The 19697-nt window shown below is 38.1% G+C and overlaps 1 protein-coding gene across 1 annotated transcript in view; it reads right to left on the bottom strand.

The window, feature by feature from the left end:
• Window positions 1–2934: 2934 nt before the first annotated feature.
• The window catches only part of LOC18101081 (uncharacterized), a 31102-nt gene continuing 14339 nt past the window's right edge, over window positions 2935–19697 (bottom strand). The window contains 23 exon segments of the mRNA XM_024604823.2: window positions 2935–3394; window positions 4314–4523; window positions 4613–5164; window positions 5370–5648; window positions 5861–6292; window positions 6553–6973; window positions 6975–7036; window positions 7133–7423; window positions 7505–7765; window positions 8501–9796; window positions 10237–10666; window positions 10740–11146; window positions 12354–12698; window positions 12779–13039; window positions 13626–14279; window positions 14724–14945; window positions 15078–15299; window positions 15397–15546; window positions 16155–16545; window positions 16641–16863; window positions 17201–17459; window positions 18016–18351; window positions 18424–19419. Of these exon segments, the coding sequence (XP_024460591.2) occupies window positions 3275–3394; window positions 4314–4523; window positions 4613–5164; window positions 5370–5648; window positions 5861–6292; window positions 6553–6973; window positions 6975–7036; window positions 7133–7423; window positions 7505–7765; window positions 8501–9796; window positions 10237–10666; window positions 10740–11146; window positions 12354–12698; window positions 12779–13039; window positions 13626–14279; window positions 14724–14945; window positions 15078–15299; window positions 15397–15546; window positions 16155–16545; window positions 16641–16863; window positions 17201–17459; window positions 18016–18351; window positions 18424–19419 (8820 nt within the window). The 3' untranslated portion in view covers window positions 2935–3274.

Raw genomic sequence — 19697 nt, forward strand, 5'->3', positions numbered from 1 at the left:
TCAAGTACCTTATACCCATTGTTGATGGGTTATTGGAAGAATTAGTGGGGGCAACCATATTCTTAATATTAACTTAAGGTCTGGTTACCACCAAATTAGAATTAAGCCTGAAGACTGCATTTAGAACTTATAGTGGTCACTATAAATTATTAGTTATGTCATTTGACTTAATCAATGGTTCAACTACTTTTCAAAACTTAATGAATGAAGTTTTTCATGAACATCTTATGAAATTTGTACTAGTATTCTTTGATGTTATCCTAATCTATAGTCAAACTTTCAATGATCACCTAAGACACTTTTAGGCTATCTTTGAATTGTTGAGGGTATATAAACTGGTTGCTAAAGATAGCAAATGCATTTTGGTAATGCATCAGTGAAGTGTTTAAGGCACATCATTACTAAGGCAAGTATGGCTACTGATCCAAGAAAAATACTTGGCCACTCCCTCACACTATCATATAACTTAGACGGTTCCTGAGATTAACTGGTTACTATAGAAGATTTTTTAAATATTATGGCTCCATTTGCAGACCCTTAACTAGGATACTAAAGAAAGATAGGTTTGAATGGAATGAAGAGGCCATTACGACTTTCAGACTTTTTAAAGAAGTCATGACTACACCATTAGTACTGGAACTCATAGATTTGAACAAGTTGTCTGTAATAAAGAATGATGTTTCCAATATGGGAATAAGGGCAAACTTAATGCAAGAAGGCCATCCCTTAGCCTTTATTAACAAGCCTTTTAGTCCTAGATAACAAGCCTTATTTGTCTATGAAAGGGAAATGCTAGCAATATTACATGTTGTAACTAAGTGGAGACATTACTTATGAGGCATACATTTTGAGATCAAGATAAACCATGTCAGCTTGAGATACTTATTAGACCAAAAGGTAACTCTTCCTTTTCAACACTTATGGCTAGTTAAACTAATAAGGCATGATTTTGAAATTGAATATAGGAAGGGAAAGGAAAATATTGTAACTGAAGTGTTATCTAGACTCACCAGTGTAAAGCCTTGCATATTGGGATTGTCCACCATTTCAACTAGTCTTATGGATGAAATTAAAGTATCATGGGCAAAGGACAAGGGATTACAAGCTATTATACATGATCTCCACCAAGACCCTGTTTCTCATCCCCATTACAGATGGGTCAATAACCATCTCAACAAGAAAGGAAGGTTGGTTGTCGGCAATGTACCTACACTCCATCAGAAATTGATATCCTTATATCATGATACATCATTAGAGGGATACTCAGAGGTTAATGTCACCAGCAAGAAGGTAAATAATCTATTCTACTGGAAAAGGAAACAAAAGCATACCAGGCAATATGTGCGAGAATGCCTATATGCCAGAAAAATAAAAGTGAAAATGTATTCACTCCTCGACTCTTGCAACCTCTTCATATTCCCCAAACACCTTTCACGAACATCAGTAATGATTTCATAAAGGGTCTGCCTAAATCTGATGGAAAGGATGTCATTTTGGTGGTGGTTAACAGGTTCAGCAAATATACACATTTATTTGCTTTAACTTATCCCTACACTGCATCATCAGTAACTAAAGTTCTCATGGCCATGTCTACAAATTACATGGCTTGCCTACTACTATTGTTAGTGACAGAGACCTGATCTTTCCCGATCAATTCTGGAAGTAACTTTTCACTAAACAAGGGGTTAATCTTCACTATTCCACTACATACCATTCTCAGTCTAATGGTCAAACTAAGGTGATTAACAATTGTCTAGAGAAATACCTACAATGCATGACAAATGAATCACCAACAAACTAGGTCAAATGGTTACCATTAGCTAAATGGTGATATAATACCAACTTTCACACCTCAACATAAACTATTCCCTATAAGTATGAGTTATTGTACGAGCTTACTCCACCCATTCATGTGCCCTACTTCCTTAAAGATTATATGGTGGATGCTATGGATAAATATTTAACTACGAGGAAAGGGATTTGGAATCTGCCCAAAAACAGGATGATCCACATGACAAATCGAAAAGGAAGTGAAAGTTAGAAATTAGAGACCTAGTTATCTCAAACTACAACCATATAGGTAGAAGACTACAACAAATAAAATATCACAAAAAATAGCATTAAAATACTATGGCCCATACTTGATTCTAGAGAAAATTGGCATTACGGCTTATCGTCTGGACCACCCACCTTCTGCAGCAATACATCCCGTATTCCACATATCTCGGCTAAAAAAGCACATTGACAACAAGGTGATTGAGTTGACCCTACCTCAATTGCTACGGGTCCACCACCACAGGGCTTGTTGCACTTATCCTAACACTCCATTACCCTTGCATTTTATTGCTGTAGGATCCATTCCAGTGTTGCTTGCAACATATTCAAATCATACTCTCCAACTATTAAAAGTATAGTCATGAAACCACAATTCTGCTAACAATTAGGTAAGATTTCTTCTCGTCGAGTCCTGGCTCCTCGTGGCTCTGCTGCCGCCACTGCTGGGATGCACCGTCAATTCTATACCACGTAATAAAAATTGTAAAAGATTCAGATCCTACTCTCCAACTATTAAAAATATAGTCATGAAACCACAATTCTGCTACAACTGGGTAAGAAAACGAGCAAGCAAAGGGATGCATAAAGCCAAAGAAGGGCAGCGATTCATGAAATTGAATCCCATGAAAGCAACCGAGAACAAAAGTCAGCGGTGACGTATAAAAGACACAGAAAAGGGTTGGAGGAAGAGAAGCGGGCGAGATAAGATAGGTCGCCATGAAGAAACTGGTAGTAGTAGGATGTTTGGTCTAGGCTGGTTTTTGTTGATTAATTTATTTATTTATTGTAATTAATTTAAGATGTTAGCGAGGTGATTAACATAAGAATTGTAATAATTTTTAAAAAATAAAATAATATTTCAATAAATACTGATAATGATTTTCTAAAAAATGTAGTTATTCATTATATTTAAAAAAATATATATTGTCAGTATATTTCTTCAATGCACACCATACCCAACACTACCTTGAAGATTTTTGTAAGACGATCTACCGAATAAAAATTGATTAAACTACAGGGGTTATTTATCTATCTGATGATGCAACTGCTAAATTGATTCATTGATGGAACAGCAGCTAATCCGTTGGGGTATATATAAAGCCTACTGTTAGCTATCTAGAGTCTGGGCTTCAAAATGAATGACAAACTAGCAGCAATTTCCAGATTCAGCTGTAAACCACTATTATTGACATTCAATCTCCACCCTCCATTCCGTGGCTTAAAACCACGGATGCCATGTTGGATCTATCATGCACAAGTTCCTTGGTGTCAAAGCAGCTTCTACCAACTCAGTGACACCCCTCTGCACCGACTGTGGTGGGTCATCAGCATTTTCCTCCTGATGCAGCACATAATAGAAAAGAAAAGAAACGAAACATGAAAATAATTAGTTTTCGGATCTTAGATTCTTCCGTAGTGGTTAATCACTTTATCGGGCATGCATATTGCTACCATGAAAGACTTGGGGCAACATATCTCAAGTCACCCTTTTTGTAATATGCCTCATTGACTGCTCGAATACAATTGGTGCAGAGTAACTACTTTTGTCTTGGTTTTCATTCCAATTAATTAGGGTTGGAATGTTATGAATTTCCTTTTACCGGATTCCAATCTTAAGTTGATACCCAAAATTTCCCACGACCCAACTGTTGCAATTACAGATACCAAAAGACCATTATCCTCACAAGCATGACTTTTGCATATTGATTTAAGTTGTTTTTTTAACTTTTAGCTGAAAAAAAAAAGGTATCAAGTATGTTTGGTTAGAAATAAAAGTTGACTTCAACTATAAAATTGAGTTGAAAGTTTGCTATAATCAAAATTTGAAAATTTTAACTTCCAGATTCTAACTTACATTACTTCTCCTTTAAAAAAAGGTGCCATTAGTTATTTTTACCAAACATATTTTTCAGTCAAAGTCATTCAACTCATTTTTATTATAAGTTATTTATGAAAAACAACTATTGAATTAGGACTCAAGTCAAAAGTTACTTTTCATGAATCATGCCAAATGGACCATAAGTCATAGTTCAACACACAGAAAGTGCGAGACAAGAACTCGAATCTATTTGACATCCAAGGAAAATCAGGCAACTAATCTAAAAGCCTTGCCACTACATGAGGTATACATTGAGGTTTTTTGCCACAGATTAGGGGTGGCTTTAACAAGCTTGGGTGCCTGTACGTCTACTATTTATAAATACCAAAATATGTAATCAAGACATCACATTTGATGAAAGATTGGAGATAGTGGTTACCTCTTCAGAGAGAAACTGTGGAGCGATTCCAGTGATTCGGCTGATGACATTGTCAACGTTGGTGGTGACCTTGTGCTGGAAGTCAGCAGGGTTCATAACACTCCCTCCAGCACCAGGTCCTAGATTCAACCCAGGCGGTCTTCTCCAAGACCAAGACAGAAGCTCATCACGGAAAAACATGGCTAGTTGATGCCATAAATGTTGGCTTTGCTGCAAAATAGAAATTTGAAAATATTACATCAGGATGATGTCCATCAAAGAAACTCACCAACCAAACAAATGCTCTTACTAAAACTTACTTTAGGTGAAACCACAGCCTGTGCTGCAGCACACATGGCAGACACAATAAGACCTTCAACTCCAAAATGGGAGAAGAATGCCTGCATGTTCCTTGTTAGCCGAAAAGGAACTGGTTCATTAAACTCAATCATGCCATTTGCATCATATGCAGGGTGAAAATCTGTCTGGAAAATTTTGCCAGTGTTCTTAGCAAATAGTATCTTATTAGGCGACCTTCCTCCAATTTGCAGCATGAAAGACATGAAACTTGAAAGTGCTAAATGGATTGCAAATTGCTTTTTAAAAGACCACATATGATTGCCACTGAGTAGAGTCTTGTACATATACTGGGAAAAGATGCCATCAGACACGCAAGTCTTAGTTATCTCATTATATGCTTGGAGGCGAAGATCTACAACAGCTTCAGGAGAGATTTGGCCAGATATAGCTTGGTTTAGTTGCTCCTTGAAGTACGTGATCGGGAGATCTGCTTCTCGGTCATTCCTTGCACAATGGTTCTCATAAACTTCAAGAAAAGTGCTATACATTAAATCATCTTCAACCATGCGGACCTGTCCGTAAAGAAAATAATTACCAGAAGTATCTTCTAGATAGGTTCTTATCCGCACTATTATGTGCAAGCTATAAGAAAATAATGTACAAGCAAAAACGAGAAAGGAAATTAAGCAAGGAACACCATCTACATCCTCTCTCTAAATCATTTTCATCATGCTTATCCATTTCAAAATTGTAAGAAATTCAGGAAGAGATAATCACCTGGGACCATACAGGAATGATGATTGGAGTGTGAATGCATAAATGACGACGTCTTGATTCTTTGTGCTTATCAAACATCTGGTTCATTACACGGAAAAGCTGAAGTATTCTTTCATCACTTCTAGCATTTGGGGTCAAGGATGTCTGGACAATAAAATGACGTTGAGAGCCATCAGAACCAATGAGAGTCAGACGCCTGAAGCTGCTTCCATGCCTTCGAACAATTGGAATATCAGCTCCAACCCTTTCTAACTTAACTGTGTGGTCTGGTGCAATTTCCTGGAAATAGTTAAATAGTTTCATAAGAAAAAGAAAACAAAAAATGAAATAATTAGGTGGGTTCAAAATTTCAAATGGTGTATGACATGGTACGAGTTCAAGTAATAATATCAGTTACCTGATCTATTTACCCATACTAGATACAAAAACTCCAGTATGTAAAGCAGAGATACATCGCAGAAGTTGATATATGTCAAATGTGGCTCAATTACCTGATCACAAAAATACTGTCCTGGAACCTCTACATCAACAACATGGAAGTCACGCAGCACCCTACTTTCTTCTTCAAGCTTTAAGACAGTTGGAAACCTGTCCTCCACATTGCTCTGTAGAACATTTTTCCAATGTTTCAATCGAGCAGTCAGTTCAGAAAGAGTGGCAGGGAAAGTAGCTGTACTTTCTGGATCAAGATCACGTTCAAAATCCTGCTTGTAGTCCCTCACAAAATCAACATGCTTGTTCACAGCATCAGCAGAGAAGCAAGCCCTGCAAACACCAGAGAGTTCTTTCTTAAGAGATTGGGGAACCTCTCCTGTAGTGGCAGTTGGGTACTTGTAACAGCGGTGGAGCAGTGCATTAACAACTGCAAGAAGTCTCTCCTCTGGCAGAGTCACAAACCGGGAACCAATTTCAGTAAGCAGAATCTGCAAAAACAGAATTTTATTACAAACCAAATGGCTGGAACCATTCATTACAAACAAATATAATTGAACATTAGTGGAAAAGAACAACAAAAAAGGCATATAGTATCACGAGCGGGTGTTAAGAAATGGAGGATTTGGTTTCTTGTTATTTTTCCCTTCCCAAAAGCTAGTGAATTTTCTGTCATAACATGTATAATAGTTTTGTGAAGTATATAATAAAAGTGCATCTTAAGCAAGAAATCTAGCACGACAATCATCACCTCCAGTTCACCAGCCAAATTACTGTGTTTGCTTCTAAGAGCCTCCATTATTTCCTTTGCAGCTTCAAAAGCACTGGCAGCAGAGGTAACAAAGCCCAAAGCACCATTACGCCTCACTGCATTCTGACCACTTTCACTTATCATCAATGAACTATGTTGTAAAGGTTGTTCATTCCCAGCATGCATGCTGCTTTCGACTGCTGTGGATCTTTCAGGTTCTTGTCCGTGAGTGTTTCCACCGTCATGAGTTCCAATCCCACCACTAGACTGAGCGCCTTGATGAACTGGACTATCTGTGGCCAAGGCACTGCTGCCTCCATGACTCTGCACTCTTGCATTTCCATCAACCAATCCAAGAGAACCAGCCCCAGCAGCAGTTGCAGTTTGCTGCATTCTTTGCTGAGCCATTGCCAATCTACCTTTCAGATTTATTTGCAACATCACGACGCTCAAGCAAATATGTGCGGAGCCAGTAATACAGAGCCTATAAAAATTTAGATGGGAGAAAAATCAAGATTAATGTAAAAATAATGGGATAACATGTTTGTTACCAATCTTTTGAATGAGGAACAACATTTACCTGTGGATACACGGTGGCAATTTTCAGTAGAACAAGTTTGCTACGAGGTGCTTCAGTCCTCTGCAAAGAAAGTAATAGCTGTGGAATCCACGAAAGCCAAACCCAGTGGGGTACTTGCTCCAAGTATTTATCAAATGCTCTCCCCACAGATTCACTGGGAGTATCGAAGCTAAGAAGATATAGCACCCGAGCTAGATGGCTTCTGGAATTGGAAACACCAAATTTGATGCCTTCAAGAAAGCAGCTAACAGCATATTCCAGCCAAATTTCATCCCGAGTATCTCTGTAAGCCTAAAAGCCAGATAGTAAATCAGTAACAAATACCAGAACCTGGCAACACAAATTGCAATGTAAGCAAATAAAAACATATACCATGTCACAATAATTCCCCCAACTTATCCATCCTTTAGGCAAGTTTTTGAAAAGGCTGATGGCATTGGAGTATGCAAGATTAGCACCTTCAGAGTCATTTAACTTCCACAAAAAATCTCCTCTAAGACGAATAATTTCAGCTTTGTGTTTCACTGGAAAATATTCCAGGTTTGTGCCATCAATCAAATTGAGACCACTTGTAAGCTCTCCCTTAATCTCCAGATATGCCTTTGCCTGCTCTCTTATCTTAACAAAGGCTTCCTGCAAACATGAAGCACAAGAACCGATGACATACTTCATCTATTCTCCCTCCTAAAAAGGAGAATCAGAACAGCACAATCACAAAACAGAAGAAAGAAGAAAACATTTGTCAAAGAACCGATTCAACTCAATAACTTAAGCTGTTAGGTGAGGCCCCAAGATATAATTTATATTATTCTCTAACACATCTTCAAGTGAAAGCTCTTTGAGCTTGAAACTTGCACAGGCCCACATTACCTTGTGCTTAAATTTTTTTATCAAATAAATGAGGATGGTGAGATTCGAACTCATGACCGCTTAATCAACAAGGCTCTGATACCATGTCAAAGAACCAATTCAACCCAATAGCTTAAGCTGTTAGGTGAGGCCCCAATATATAATTTATATTATTCTCTAACAACATTTAACGTGCAAAATACAAAATGACCAACACACTGCTTAGTTGGCAAAGAAAATTACTAGACCATTCACTATGATCATCAAAGTTATTAAGAAACTAGTCTGATCATACAAGTGAATATTTGATTAACAAAATTCCAATCGCAGACTGCAACATATTAATTAAGAGATGGTCCAAAGAATATATATTAGCAAATAGTCAGGACAATCCTACATCTCTGATTAAGAACCCACAAATTCAACATAGCAGCAAATCAGAACACCTAAACAGATGTCAATCTCTTGGCAGATGATAAATTTTCCTACCAGACAAAAAGACTTCTAAAGTGCTCATACCTGCACTTCCATGGTTGAATGGCCATACATCTTTTCAAGAATTGTCACACAAACATCATAAAGGCCTTGCTTACGAGCAATATGAGCAAGCTTATTCACATTCCACGCTTTGTCTCGAAAACCAAGGTGATATAGTTGTGGATTTGAGGTGCCAAAATCCTTGAATGCATCGATTACAGAATTATATATTTCATTGCGCCACTGGAGCAGATCATACCAAACAGACATGTTATCCCATTCATTTGGGGTTCTCAGTCTCCAAGTTTCAAGAATGTCCTTGAGATCTGCATAGAGGTTACCATGCACACCAGCAGAAGTGCTAGAAAGTTTGTTTCCATTTGCAATGTCCACAAGAATTCGAGCAGATTCTTGAACTTCAACCAGCTGCTGGAATTGCTGCAAAAGAGGAATCCTGGAATGTACAGACATTTCAGGCAACTGCCACCACTGTTCTAAAGCAAGATCAACTCCTTTTCCCGCTATGCTTTCTGCATCCCCAATACCATTTGTATTTCTATCATGAAGAGCAAAAAAGGCTTGAATTAGACGGAGTTTTGGAGTTTCTTCTACTTGAGCCTTGGGGATGACATGATCCTTCATATATGCCCAATCAGGAAATTTCCAGAGGCTATCAAGAAGAATTTCATAATTGTCAATACTTTTACCAAAATCAACCAATCCATCCCACTGACTCAATTGACTTGCACAGTAAAGCCACTGCTCTTCCCAGAGACACATCTCAGCCTTAGGGACCGTGTTATTGTATGTGCCTTGAGTTGCCTTAACCATGGCCTGGTAAAAGAGGCTTTGAGCACGCTGCCAGTAACCATGCTGAACTAGTGAAAGTCCAGCTCTGGTTTCTGCAGTGATTGACCTCTTTTTCCACAGCCCACATCTCATATCTTCTTCATTGAGCAAACGATAAAGCTCAGCCAGAGACTCAGAACAACTTGTCTGATTCATGAATAGCATGACATGACTTTCTAACAAAGCCAAGGCAATGTGCCATGCATTATATGTTTTTCCAATGTACTTAATGAGTTCACTTGGCATCCGAGGTTGTGGGTGGCTCGACTGAAGGCCTTCTAGAAGTGCTTGCACCACATTTGGTCTGCTGGCTTGCTGCTTCTTGTGATAATCTTTTGATAAGAGAGTAATCATTGGTTTTGCTAATGTAACTTGTTGTTCTTTGTGCAGGGTCACCCAGACAATGGGAAATACCAGCACCCACAAATGGTATGCGACATTTGCATCTGTATGGGCCAACTCTCTTAATGGAATAACCAGATCAGCCACCTGGAAGAATAGAAAAGGAGTTAAACCTAAGATGACATTCAGTGAAGCAAAACTCTCAACTCACATGACCTGGAAGAATAGAAGAGTTAAACCTAAGATGACATTCAGTGAAGCAAAACTCTCAACTCACATGCTGGGCTATATGGGCATACGACATCACTAAAGTTAACAATGAAGCAGTTGAATCATTAGCTGCATTCAATTGATAATGAAATAGAATAAAGACCAGAGGCACAAAATGTATTGATTGTATTACTTGCAAAAGAAATACTGCTACTTGAAAAGATGTTTTCAGCATAATGGAATAAATAATAATGCACAAATATCAATACAGCACAAAAACATGTACCAACACTTACACTTCATAGTAATACACACACTTAGTTGTTAAAACATGAGATATCACTAAGTAGCAGAACGTTAAATATAAATGCAATAACCTGAAGTTTGTTCATCTCATTTAGAAACTGGGCATGCTTAAGAACAAGACTGTCAAAAGTGAGAGGAGCTTCCTCAGAACCATCTGGAACATCAGCAACCTGTTGCAGCATCCCAGAACTATCTGGAACAGAACTCGAGACCACAATTGGCTGAACCCTGGCAGAATTAGGGGCAAGTGTGATTGGTTTGTCCTCAACTAAGATTGCCAGAAGAAGATCAAGACCCTGTTTGAGCCAGAAAACATCACCCAAAGCTTCCCAGTCCTGAACTTGGATAATATAGTGCAACCTTGTAAACAATGATTTCCCAAGAGATTCATGATAAAGCAAAAGGAATTTCTTCCTAATGTCAGGATCTCTTGCTCGTAATCCAAGCATGCATTGCCTTTCCACCTTCTGAAACACCTCCTGACGTAGGGCCAATTGATATCTGGACATCAATAAAATATTATAGTTATACCATTATACTATAAAAACATCAGTTATGTCAAAATATTGCTTACTTTGAATCAGCACAAATTCCATAAAGAAGCTGAAGATATTTCCTGTCCCACTCTTCAAGAGCATCAGGGCTGAGGTTTTGCTTATCAACTTGTGAAAGCTTTTGAAGAAAAGAGACAATTTCCTTATGACTGATAAAACCACTTGATGTGACTCTTCCTGGTTTGCAGAAATCATCTTCAATCCACCCTTTTATCACATCTAGTATGCAAAGAAGCACACTGGAATCAGTGCCTTTCTCTGAAAGCAAGGAATTCAAGACTTGAGTTACAGATCGTTTGCAGTCAGGAACAGCCATCACTTTTTCGCTAACAAGCTTCAGCACAGATTTTAGATTAGAGATGACTGCTACAAGATCTGCACCTTGACGAGAAGAAGAGACTGCGGAATCTGGATCAGTTCGCTGACCCTGATGTAGAGAATAGCATGATATAAATCAATGCAAGTGAGAAGGAGAGATACATCATACATTATCCCTGATTAAGGTAAACAAAGCTGGAATATAAAGGTTTTGCACATGCAAATAGGTTATTAATTAGATGCTGCTAATCACCAAGAAAACAACAGAGTATTCTGCATCTGCATGGCCCCAATATATACCAAAGAGAGGCTACTGATGGTCTTTAATAGGCTTGGATACTACAAGAGATATTATCGCTAACTTTTGTATCATTTGTCAATGTAGAAGGACAACACTGAGCCACTTATCTTTTACACTGTTCAGTAACTTCAAACATGTTGGACAGAGATTTTGCTACTAGTGGAGAGTCTTGGGTGATCCTAGATAGATATTTTTTTTTAGTTCTATTTCTGTTAGTGATAAGAGTGCAGGATCTGTCCTCCGGGAATTTCAAAGGTTTTGGAGGAGAAAAGACTATTGAGTTCATGGAAATGTTCAATGTTTTCCATTAATTAGAGCATTTGGTCAGAGCACAACTAAAAAATCTTAAAAATCAAACTATATGGAGATAACTGATTTGTCATAGAATAGGGTTTTATTTCTGGCCTTTATGGTGTTTTGCTTAAAAGGGATGGAAGTGGTATCAAAGGATTTAAAATCTTTCAATATTGAGGCGGATTTGGCATATGATCACACAAAATAAAGAGAAAAGTTTCATAACTAAGTGTTAATCACAACAGGGATTAAACATTTGGGGACACCAGACCCACACCGTAGATTACACGAGTATATGGATGAAAACGACGTAGGATGGCTTAGCCTGTCACTTTTTAGTTGGGAGACTAAGCCCATTTAGATCTATTTCATTGTTTATTTTATTTATTTGAGTTATTTATGTTAAACAGTTTTAATTGATGGGTTGAGCCCAATAATGAGATGTTTTAGGGCTATGCTATTTATATGTTTCTCTTTTAGTTTGTGAGAGTTTTTTTGATGAATTGATTAAAAAATTGCAGAGTTGCATATTTTCCAATCCTCATTCTTCTCTTTCCTTGCTTTCAATTCTTAGCTTCTTTCTCTAAAGCTTCTTTCTTTCTTGCTTTAATTCTTTTTGTTTATTGTTTCGCATCATAAGGTTCTTTGGTATTAAACATCACCACAAAAAATAAGAAAGGTTATATGAAAAGAGAAGGAAAGAAAAGGATTAGTGGCATACTTGTCTCAAATGAGAACCTGTTGATGATCCCATATCACGTGCTAGGTGTTGAAGGATACGAACCAAGATGGGTGGTTCAATGTACTTCCCCACCTCTGTCAGGGTTTTGATGACAAGCAATATAAAGGAAATTGAACTAACAAATGTATCCTCACCCGATGTCTGAGGGGAAGTAACAGAGTCAATGTGCTTCTGTATCAAGTCATCGACTTTCTGATACAATAGCTTCACATCAGGTGGTGTACTGGCAGCATCTGGTGGAAAAGCAACAAAGACCATCTTCAATAGAGAGCACAATGACTTGCCAGCATCGAACAATTTCTGTTTGAAACAAGGCTCTAGAATCTGATAAAAAAAACAGAAAAAACCATTATAAACCCAAGGATTAAGAAGGAACAAGCAAATGCTCATTGTGTGGGAAATACCTGAGAGATCTGGTTGATGTTATTTCTAATGAACAAATGAGGTTGCTTCTCCAAGACCTTATTCATGACATCCAAGCCCTGAGCAAGAGCTGTAGAAGGGTCCTTTGACTGAGATGGTTGCATGCTGTTGAGCAATTTTTCTAAATAATTGAACTTGACATTAGCATTGGGCCACACCTCCAAAGCTTGAGAAAGTAGCTCCAATGCTTGTTCGTACATGGTAGAAGCTTCCTTGTCCTTAGGCTCTATGACCAAGGCAACCTGTTCCGTACAGCTGACAACATTGTTAACTTGTCTTCATACTGAATAAAGAATATGAACAGCAGCTGTTCCATAACAAGTGAGGTAAAATAGGTGCCGCAATTTGACCATGCACAATGATGGTAATGTAAATCATAAATGATCTCTATGTTCTTCAATTTGCAGAAAGCTGCAGCGTGAAACACTGTATCCATCTTTAACACAGATCAAATGTTCTATCATGGTGTCAATGTGACTGCATTTTTTGCAAAAGCAAGCCAAACATTTCTGCAGGTTTTGTCACTGTGAGTTGGAAAAGGTTGGGAAAAAGTTGAGAGGTCATTTGACTAAAGAGGTCATATTTTAACTAAATTCAAAGGGTCTTGTCCAATTTCATAAAGAATGAATAGAACATAGGACTTTATTTTGATTGCAACATTTCAGTTGTTCTCTGGTCACCTAATTCATGCAGGTTATGCAATGAGCTGTAACATCTAAACCGACAAGGGTCTGTGACCAGAAAATGCAAACAGAAATAAAATGCTAAGCATGATCTTCATCAGATCTTACTCTTATGTTTAAAGCAAAATTGAAACAAAAGACTCACTCTTATAAGAAAATTGATAATCATCTCTTCCATAGCAGCATTAGGCTTGAATTCTTCATCAGGTTGGCCACCAGGTCCAGGGGTTTCTATATTAGGGATTGAAGAGGCACCACCTGGTGACATCACACAGATGGATTGAAGGCCAGGTTCAACTTTAAATCTCTTACTTGCATCTTCAGGGTAGGTAGATCCATCCACAGCACGCTTGGGATCAGTACCAGCAGAGCCAGGGTTAAATTCATCATTAGACTTACTGGGGACATCACTATCAATCACAACTTTTATTTCATTTTGCCTTTGCCTTTCCCAGCCAACCACCAGTCCAGCAAGTTCTATTGCGAGGCGCCTGTTTTCTGTTGTTGTGTTGAGTGGCAGTCCAAGTCGACTGAGAGAATTGACCATTTGGGGAACAAACTGTGCTCTGCAGCTGTAGAAGAGATCTGAATGACGCACAATAAGCTGGAAAATGTGAATCAAATTAGGAATCGAGTGACCTTCCTCAACAAGAATTTTTTTCGTGTATCGTATCCAAATTGGCATCTGAGAATCACCAAGAGGCAACCTCCGTGGTAATGCTGGCATCAATATATCAAGAGCCTGCTTGACAAGCAGTTTATTTTCTGGCTGGCAAGTTCTGAGAAGTGCAACAAAGACCTGCATTTTTTAATTTGTACAAGGTTTATCTTCATGATGTATAAAGCACAATAATAAAAACAGATGCAATAGGTTTATGAGTGTTTCTTTTTCTGCATGCTCGATCAATGCAAATTACTTCAGAACGATGACAGCATATCAAAATACTCAATCACAACAATTTGTATACAGAATTGCAGGGTCATATAATCTGCACAAAGGTAGTTCTTCTGTAATCAAAATCACTGGTGTCCTTCATAAATTAGATTTTTATAATGTACAATCCATTTAAGAAAAGAAATTTATGTAGGTAATGGGTTATTCAATTCCATTCCATTTGACAGAAGTTAGGGCAAGGTCCAAAAGTTATGTCAAAAGATATGATATAAAAACCACTGGAAAAAAAAAGAGAGAAGAGACATCATGTCTGCAGAGTTGTTGTCATTCAATTAATTCTTAAGGTACCTGAAGTATAATTTTTTCTGGGGCCTCGTAGGCTTCCAAGAAATGGCAAACATTGACAAATGCCCACTGCTTACTAGCACTGTCCTCACGCTTGAGATGATTCCAGCCAAATTTAATGAGCTCTTTCCGATGTTGAACAAGGTCATTTTGGAGATATTTTAGTAGTAAAGTGGCGAGCTGCAAGAGTTCTATCCTCAAAGGTTCATCATATTCAGCAGAAACCTAATCACCAAATTCAGAACATTTTGATACTATAATACTTTAATTAAGGAATAAATTAATGCACCTACAAAATGTAGAGCTATTAACAAAATCCAGGAAATAAATAAAGGAAAAATGAAATTTCAAGAGAACCTCTTCCGGTGGATCAAGAAGTTTGTCAACAATGGTTTTTATAATACCAGAGTCAACAACCTCCCAACTTCGACCATTTTGGAAAGCATGAGCAAGCATTGGAAGAATGAGCATTTGCATGACAACCACCAAATGATCATGACAAAGTTGTTTTGATTGGAAAAGGTTCAAAAAGTGCAAGAGGAGAGCTCTCTTCATGTTGGGTGGATATCCTTCTGCAACCTGAAATTGAATAATTATTTGTTCAAGTTGTAACAGCCAAATGAACAAATAAATCAAAAGGCAATATTTACCATGGGAAAAAAAATCAACTTAGTACCTTAATAATATAAAACTCCTTCAAAAAAGTGTAGTCAATGCGACTGTGAAATAAGAAGATGGAAAGGATATCAAAGAGAACATTAACTTCTGTTTTGTCATGATGCAAGTAATTCAGGAAGCATTTGACAATCCATTTGCTTTCTTTAACCTGCATTTGTGAAACGAACAAAAACCAAAGGTTTTACAATAAATTGGTCAATCTAACTCAACCAATTAAGTGCATGTTTATTTTCTTCAAAATGTAGACTGCTTTTATTTTAATTCAAGATTATATGTTCAACATCAGAGAATTGGTAACACTGTTTGAACCAACTGCAGAACATAGTTGCCAAAAAAAACCAACTGTGTCCTAGGCATGCACACGTAAGACCAGATTCATAGAGTATTTGTTTTTCCTTAAGTTCACAGGAGATGGGGCTGAAGGACCTCCTTTTGGTAGAAGACAGAAAAATCACAGATGCACTTTTGAGCAAGTTAGGCATAACTACAATAGGGAACATATAACACAAGAGTCAGCATTTAAGGACAATAGAAATGCGAAAAAGGTAGAGAAGAGAAAAATTAAACCAGCTAACAACAGATCAAATTCAGTGTTCAGCATTATTTCATAATCAATTGTGTGTTGGTGTATATAACACTTTTATATTCACCAGTCAACAAGGTTATCAAGCAGTGCCGTAGTCATCTCAATAATAATAAAGCCAATTGAAGAAAGTTGATATGGAATAAATTACAAGACATGGTAACTAAACTTACTTGCACTAAGTTCAGCTCCTGTTCATTGTGCAAACGGGATATTCTAGCAGGTGACTTCCAAACTAGCACCAAGGTATCAAACACAAGACGATTACTCTGCAACCAGCCCGGCATCAATTTGGCCAGTGTTTTGATAAGTGCAAGACCTTGAAAATAAGCATCCAAAGTTGCACCAGGGTTGAAAGATGGTAAATTAGCACCATCAGCTGGAGGGGCAACAAGGCTTTCATCACCCAACAAAGCAGAAGGTGGAGTTGAAGAGCCAGGAGTCATCTCCACATCTGATTTTGGCAGAAACTCAGGAAAGGCACTTGCAAGTATCTTCTGTTGGGACTTAGCCAGTTCATCTCTCAATGGTTGGCCAGCATCTGATCTTATAATATACATGAACCTGCATTTCACAAAAGAGCAAGAAAAAATAAGAACTCCAACAAATTCATTTCCAGTAACATAATTCAGAATTTAGCTCCAGTATTTTAACCTTACCGCCTGAAGTATTTTGGATCACTTAATCGAGCGAGAAAATAATCAACAGCAAGTGTTGCATATCGATTTAAAAATTTTGTAAGAGGTAGGCGATATGGACTGTTAATTTCACTGTGTACTTGTCCAGGAGGAAACGCTCCTTCCAAATCAATAGTCAAGGTCACAAGTTCATCAAGAAACTTTGATGCAGCATGGGGAAGTAAGTGGAATAGCTCAATGATTGCTGCACAGAACCAACAAAAGATATAACAATAGGAATAAGTGTACATGTATTTAACAAAGGTGCACAAATCATGACCCTGCATGTCCATTTCTAGGTATGCATCCATGCAGGAACACAATATCTAAGACACTAGCTAGGCAAACGAACTATATGTGTCCACTGGAGAGGATCCCCTAGATGCTTACCAGCCGTACATGTATTATCAATGGTGCACGCAAACATGACTACTCATGTTCATTTCTAGGTATGCATCTAAGCAGGCACATGATATCTATGCTGCTAGCTAGGCAAACAAACCATCTGTGTGTCCACTAAAGTAAATGGCCTAGATGCTTACCTGCTGCAATTTTCGGCTCTTCACCAGCCTTCCATGACTTCAGACTCTGGGCAAGCTTTTCAGGTTCCAACCATTTCTTAAGGTGCTCCAACAGCTTACCACCCAGGGTAACATTAAACCAACTTGACAAAAGTTCAAGCAGGCGGGCCAGACCTTGCAGAAGAGGCATGCTAAGATTCTTGGTGTGTGCCAAGTTAACTAGAATAGGCCTGAGGCTGCTCTGCAGAAGTTCTTTGGGCATTCTTTGCTGACTAATAACCTGAACAAAGTCAAGACAATTAAGCAAAGTAATTTCTTTTGTATTATAAATAAAATCAAGATCAAAAGTAAAAAGCATTTCCAAGGCCAGAATGAGCAAGCTACTAATGACATGATGAGTTGATGGGTTGATTAGATAAAAAAAATAATAAATGTTTTTATCAGAAGACAAATGAAAATTGAATAAAACAGATCGCTCATAATGGATGTATGTGATATCGGCGCTTCTTTTATTAATTTATTTTTCATTTGTGAAGTGATATGTGCTTCTGTTCCCCCTAGTTTAACGTTTCCAATTTTTCAAAAATGAAAAGTACATTTCTATGCCTAATGCATTATTCTAGTCCTTGAACAAACAAATATAATGGACAGACTCAAATACACACAACAGCTGAGATGGTATACCCACAGAATCACTATATGAAGGTCTCTGCTCCTTACAAAACTGCTGCTAAACCTACATTATCTACAATACTGAAATCATGGCCAAGCTAAAAGGAAATGAAGAAAAATATCTACATGCAAGCTATACCTACGTGAGAAAAGCTATACAATACCTGGCGTAAGCCTTCCTTGGCAACAGCAACAATTTCTGGTGTCCGACATGTCAAAGACTTGAAGAACATGGAAATGATCTTTGCACGCAATTCAGAATGATTTTGAGTCTTGAAATCAGCCCACGCCATAGCAGTACAGAGTAGCTCAATGCAAGCTGTTCGAAGCTTATTCAATGGCAAGGCATACTTGGGGTTCATAAACTTCACAGCCCATACATTTTCATCAGCCTCTGCTATTTGCAATGCTTCTTGCAGAAAGTTAACCAGCTCTTGAGTCAAATTGAGAAGAGGGGGCCTCAAAGCCAGGCAAAAATTCAGAGCTGTAACTATCCCAACCTATAAATACCAAGTCAAGTCAGCAAAGAAAATTGATAAATTACATTAGCTGTAGGCAACAACAAAGCATACCTGTTGATCAACAGTCTTTGACCTGAGTGGCCGGGTGATAAGAGGCTGAAGCAAGGGCTGGTACAAAGGCTGAAGCAACTCCGATACCTCACTGCCAGTCCTACTAGCCAACAGTGCCAAACATGATTGCACATTCTTTCGTACAATAATAGATGCATTGGGATTGAACAATTCTGAAGCAAGAAAATCAACTACCCCTTGAAAACTTTTCCTCCGTGGTTCACTGTTTGCTTCATCTACATTATTCACCACACGAAGAACCTGTGTAAGCACTTGACTAGTCTCTTCCTGCTCTTTGCTTGCATAAAGAGGAAGTCTTTTGAGTACATAGACCAGACCCTGCACAATTCTTACTTGGAAGTGGCACAAAGTCTCGACAGTGACCTTTCCCACCAAAGCACCAAGCCCCATAACACCTCCCACCTGTGCTTGCCATGTAGTTCCATAGCAACAATGCAAAAGACGTGGTAGAAGATGCTCAAAAACTGGGATGCGAACACTTGGGAGTGGTGAATATACAGGATTCATTGAGGGACTAGACACAATTATAGGAGTACCAGGGCCTCCTCTTGACATCAGCACATCACCGTGTTTTGAGCAAGCCAGGAGGAGAAGTGTTTCAGCAAAAACATTTAAAGCACCTAGAGCAGCTATGGCATGGACCCTATTTTCATCAGCTAGCACATCAACCAAAGCATCCAAGAATATCAAAGGGTCCAACTCTTTCAGATTAGTGCTAGCCTTTGACCTGGAACTGACACTAGCAATTGATGAAAGCATAGGCCCACCAAGGGCAGCAGTTGGAATTGAAGGGTTATTTGAGGTATAATCTATATGAAATATCATAGCAAAATGGTGGCAAACATTGACAACAAAATCATCTTTGGGGTCATGAAGATCTGGTTCAGCACTGGAAGCAATTATGGTCATTAACAGAATCTTGAAAACTGATTTCTCAGCCATAAGCTGGGTTTTTGTCTTCACACCTAAATCAGCCTGAAATAATACACGACAAATGTCACAAAGCAATGCTATACATTTTACACAATGGATATCATAACAGCCCGAATTAGCTCTATCCAATTTGGAAAAAAAAAATCAAATATAACGATATGGAAAATTAATAGAATAAATGGGGATAGTAAAAGATGCTTCTAAATATTATCATAAACATAACTTTACAGTATACAAAGCATGAGAGCGAGCAGGCTCCAAAGCCCTAACCTCTCTCACACTCTCTTTAACGATATATATTAGTTATTAGAGAAATACAT

The sequence above is a fragment of the Populus trichocarpa genome, chromosome 7 (assembly GCF_000002775.5).
Source record: "Populus trichocarpa isolate Nisqually-1 chromosome 7, P.trichocarpa_v4.1, whole genome shotgun sequence".
Taxonomy (NCBI): Eukaryota; Viridiplantae; Streptophyta; class Magnoliopsida; order Malpighiales; family Salicaceae; genus Populus; species Populus trichocarpa.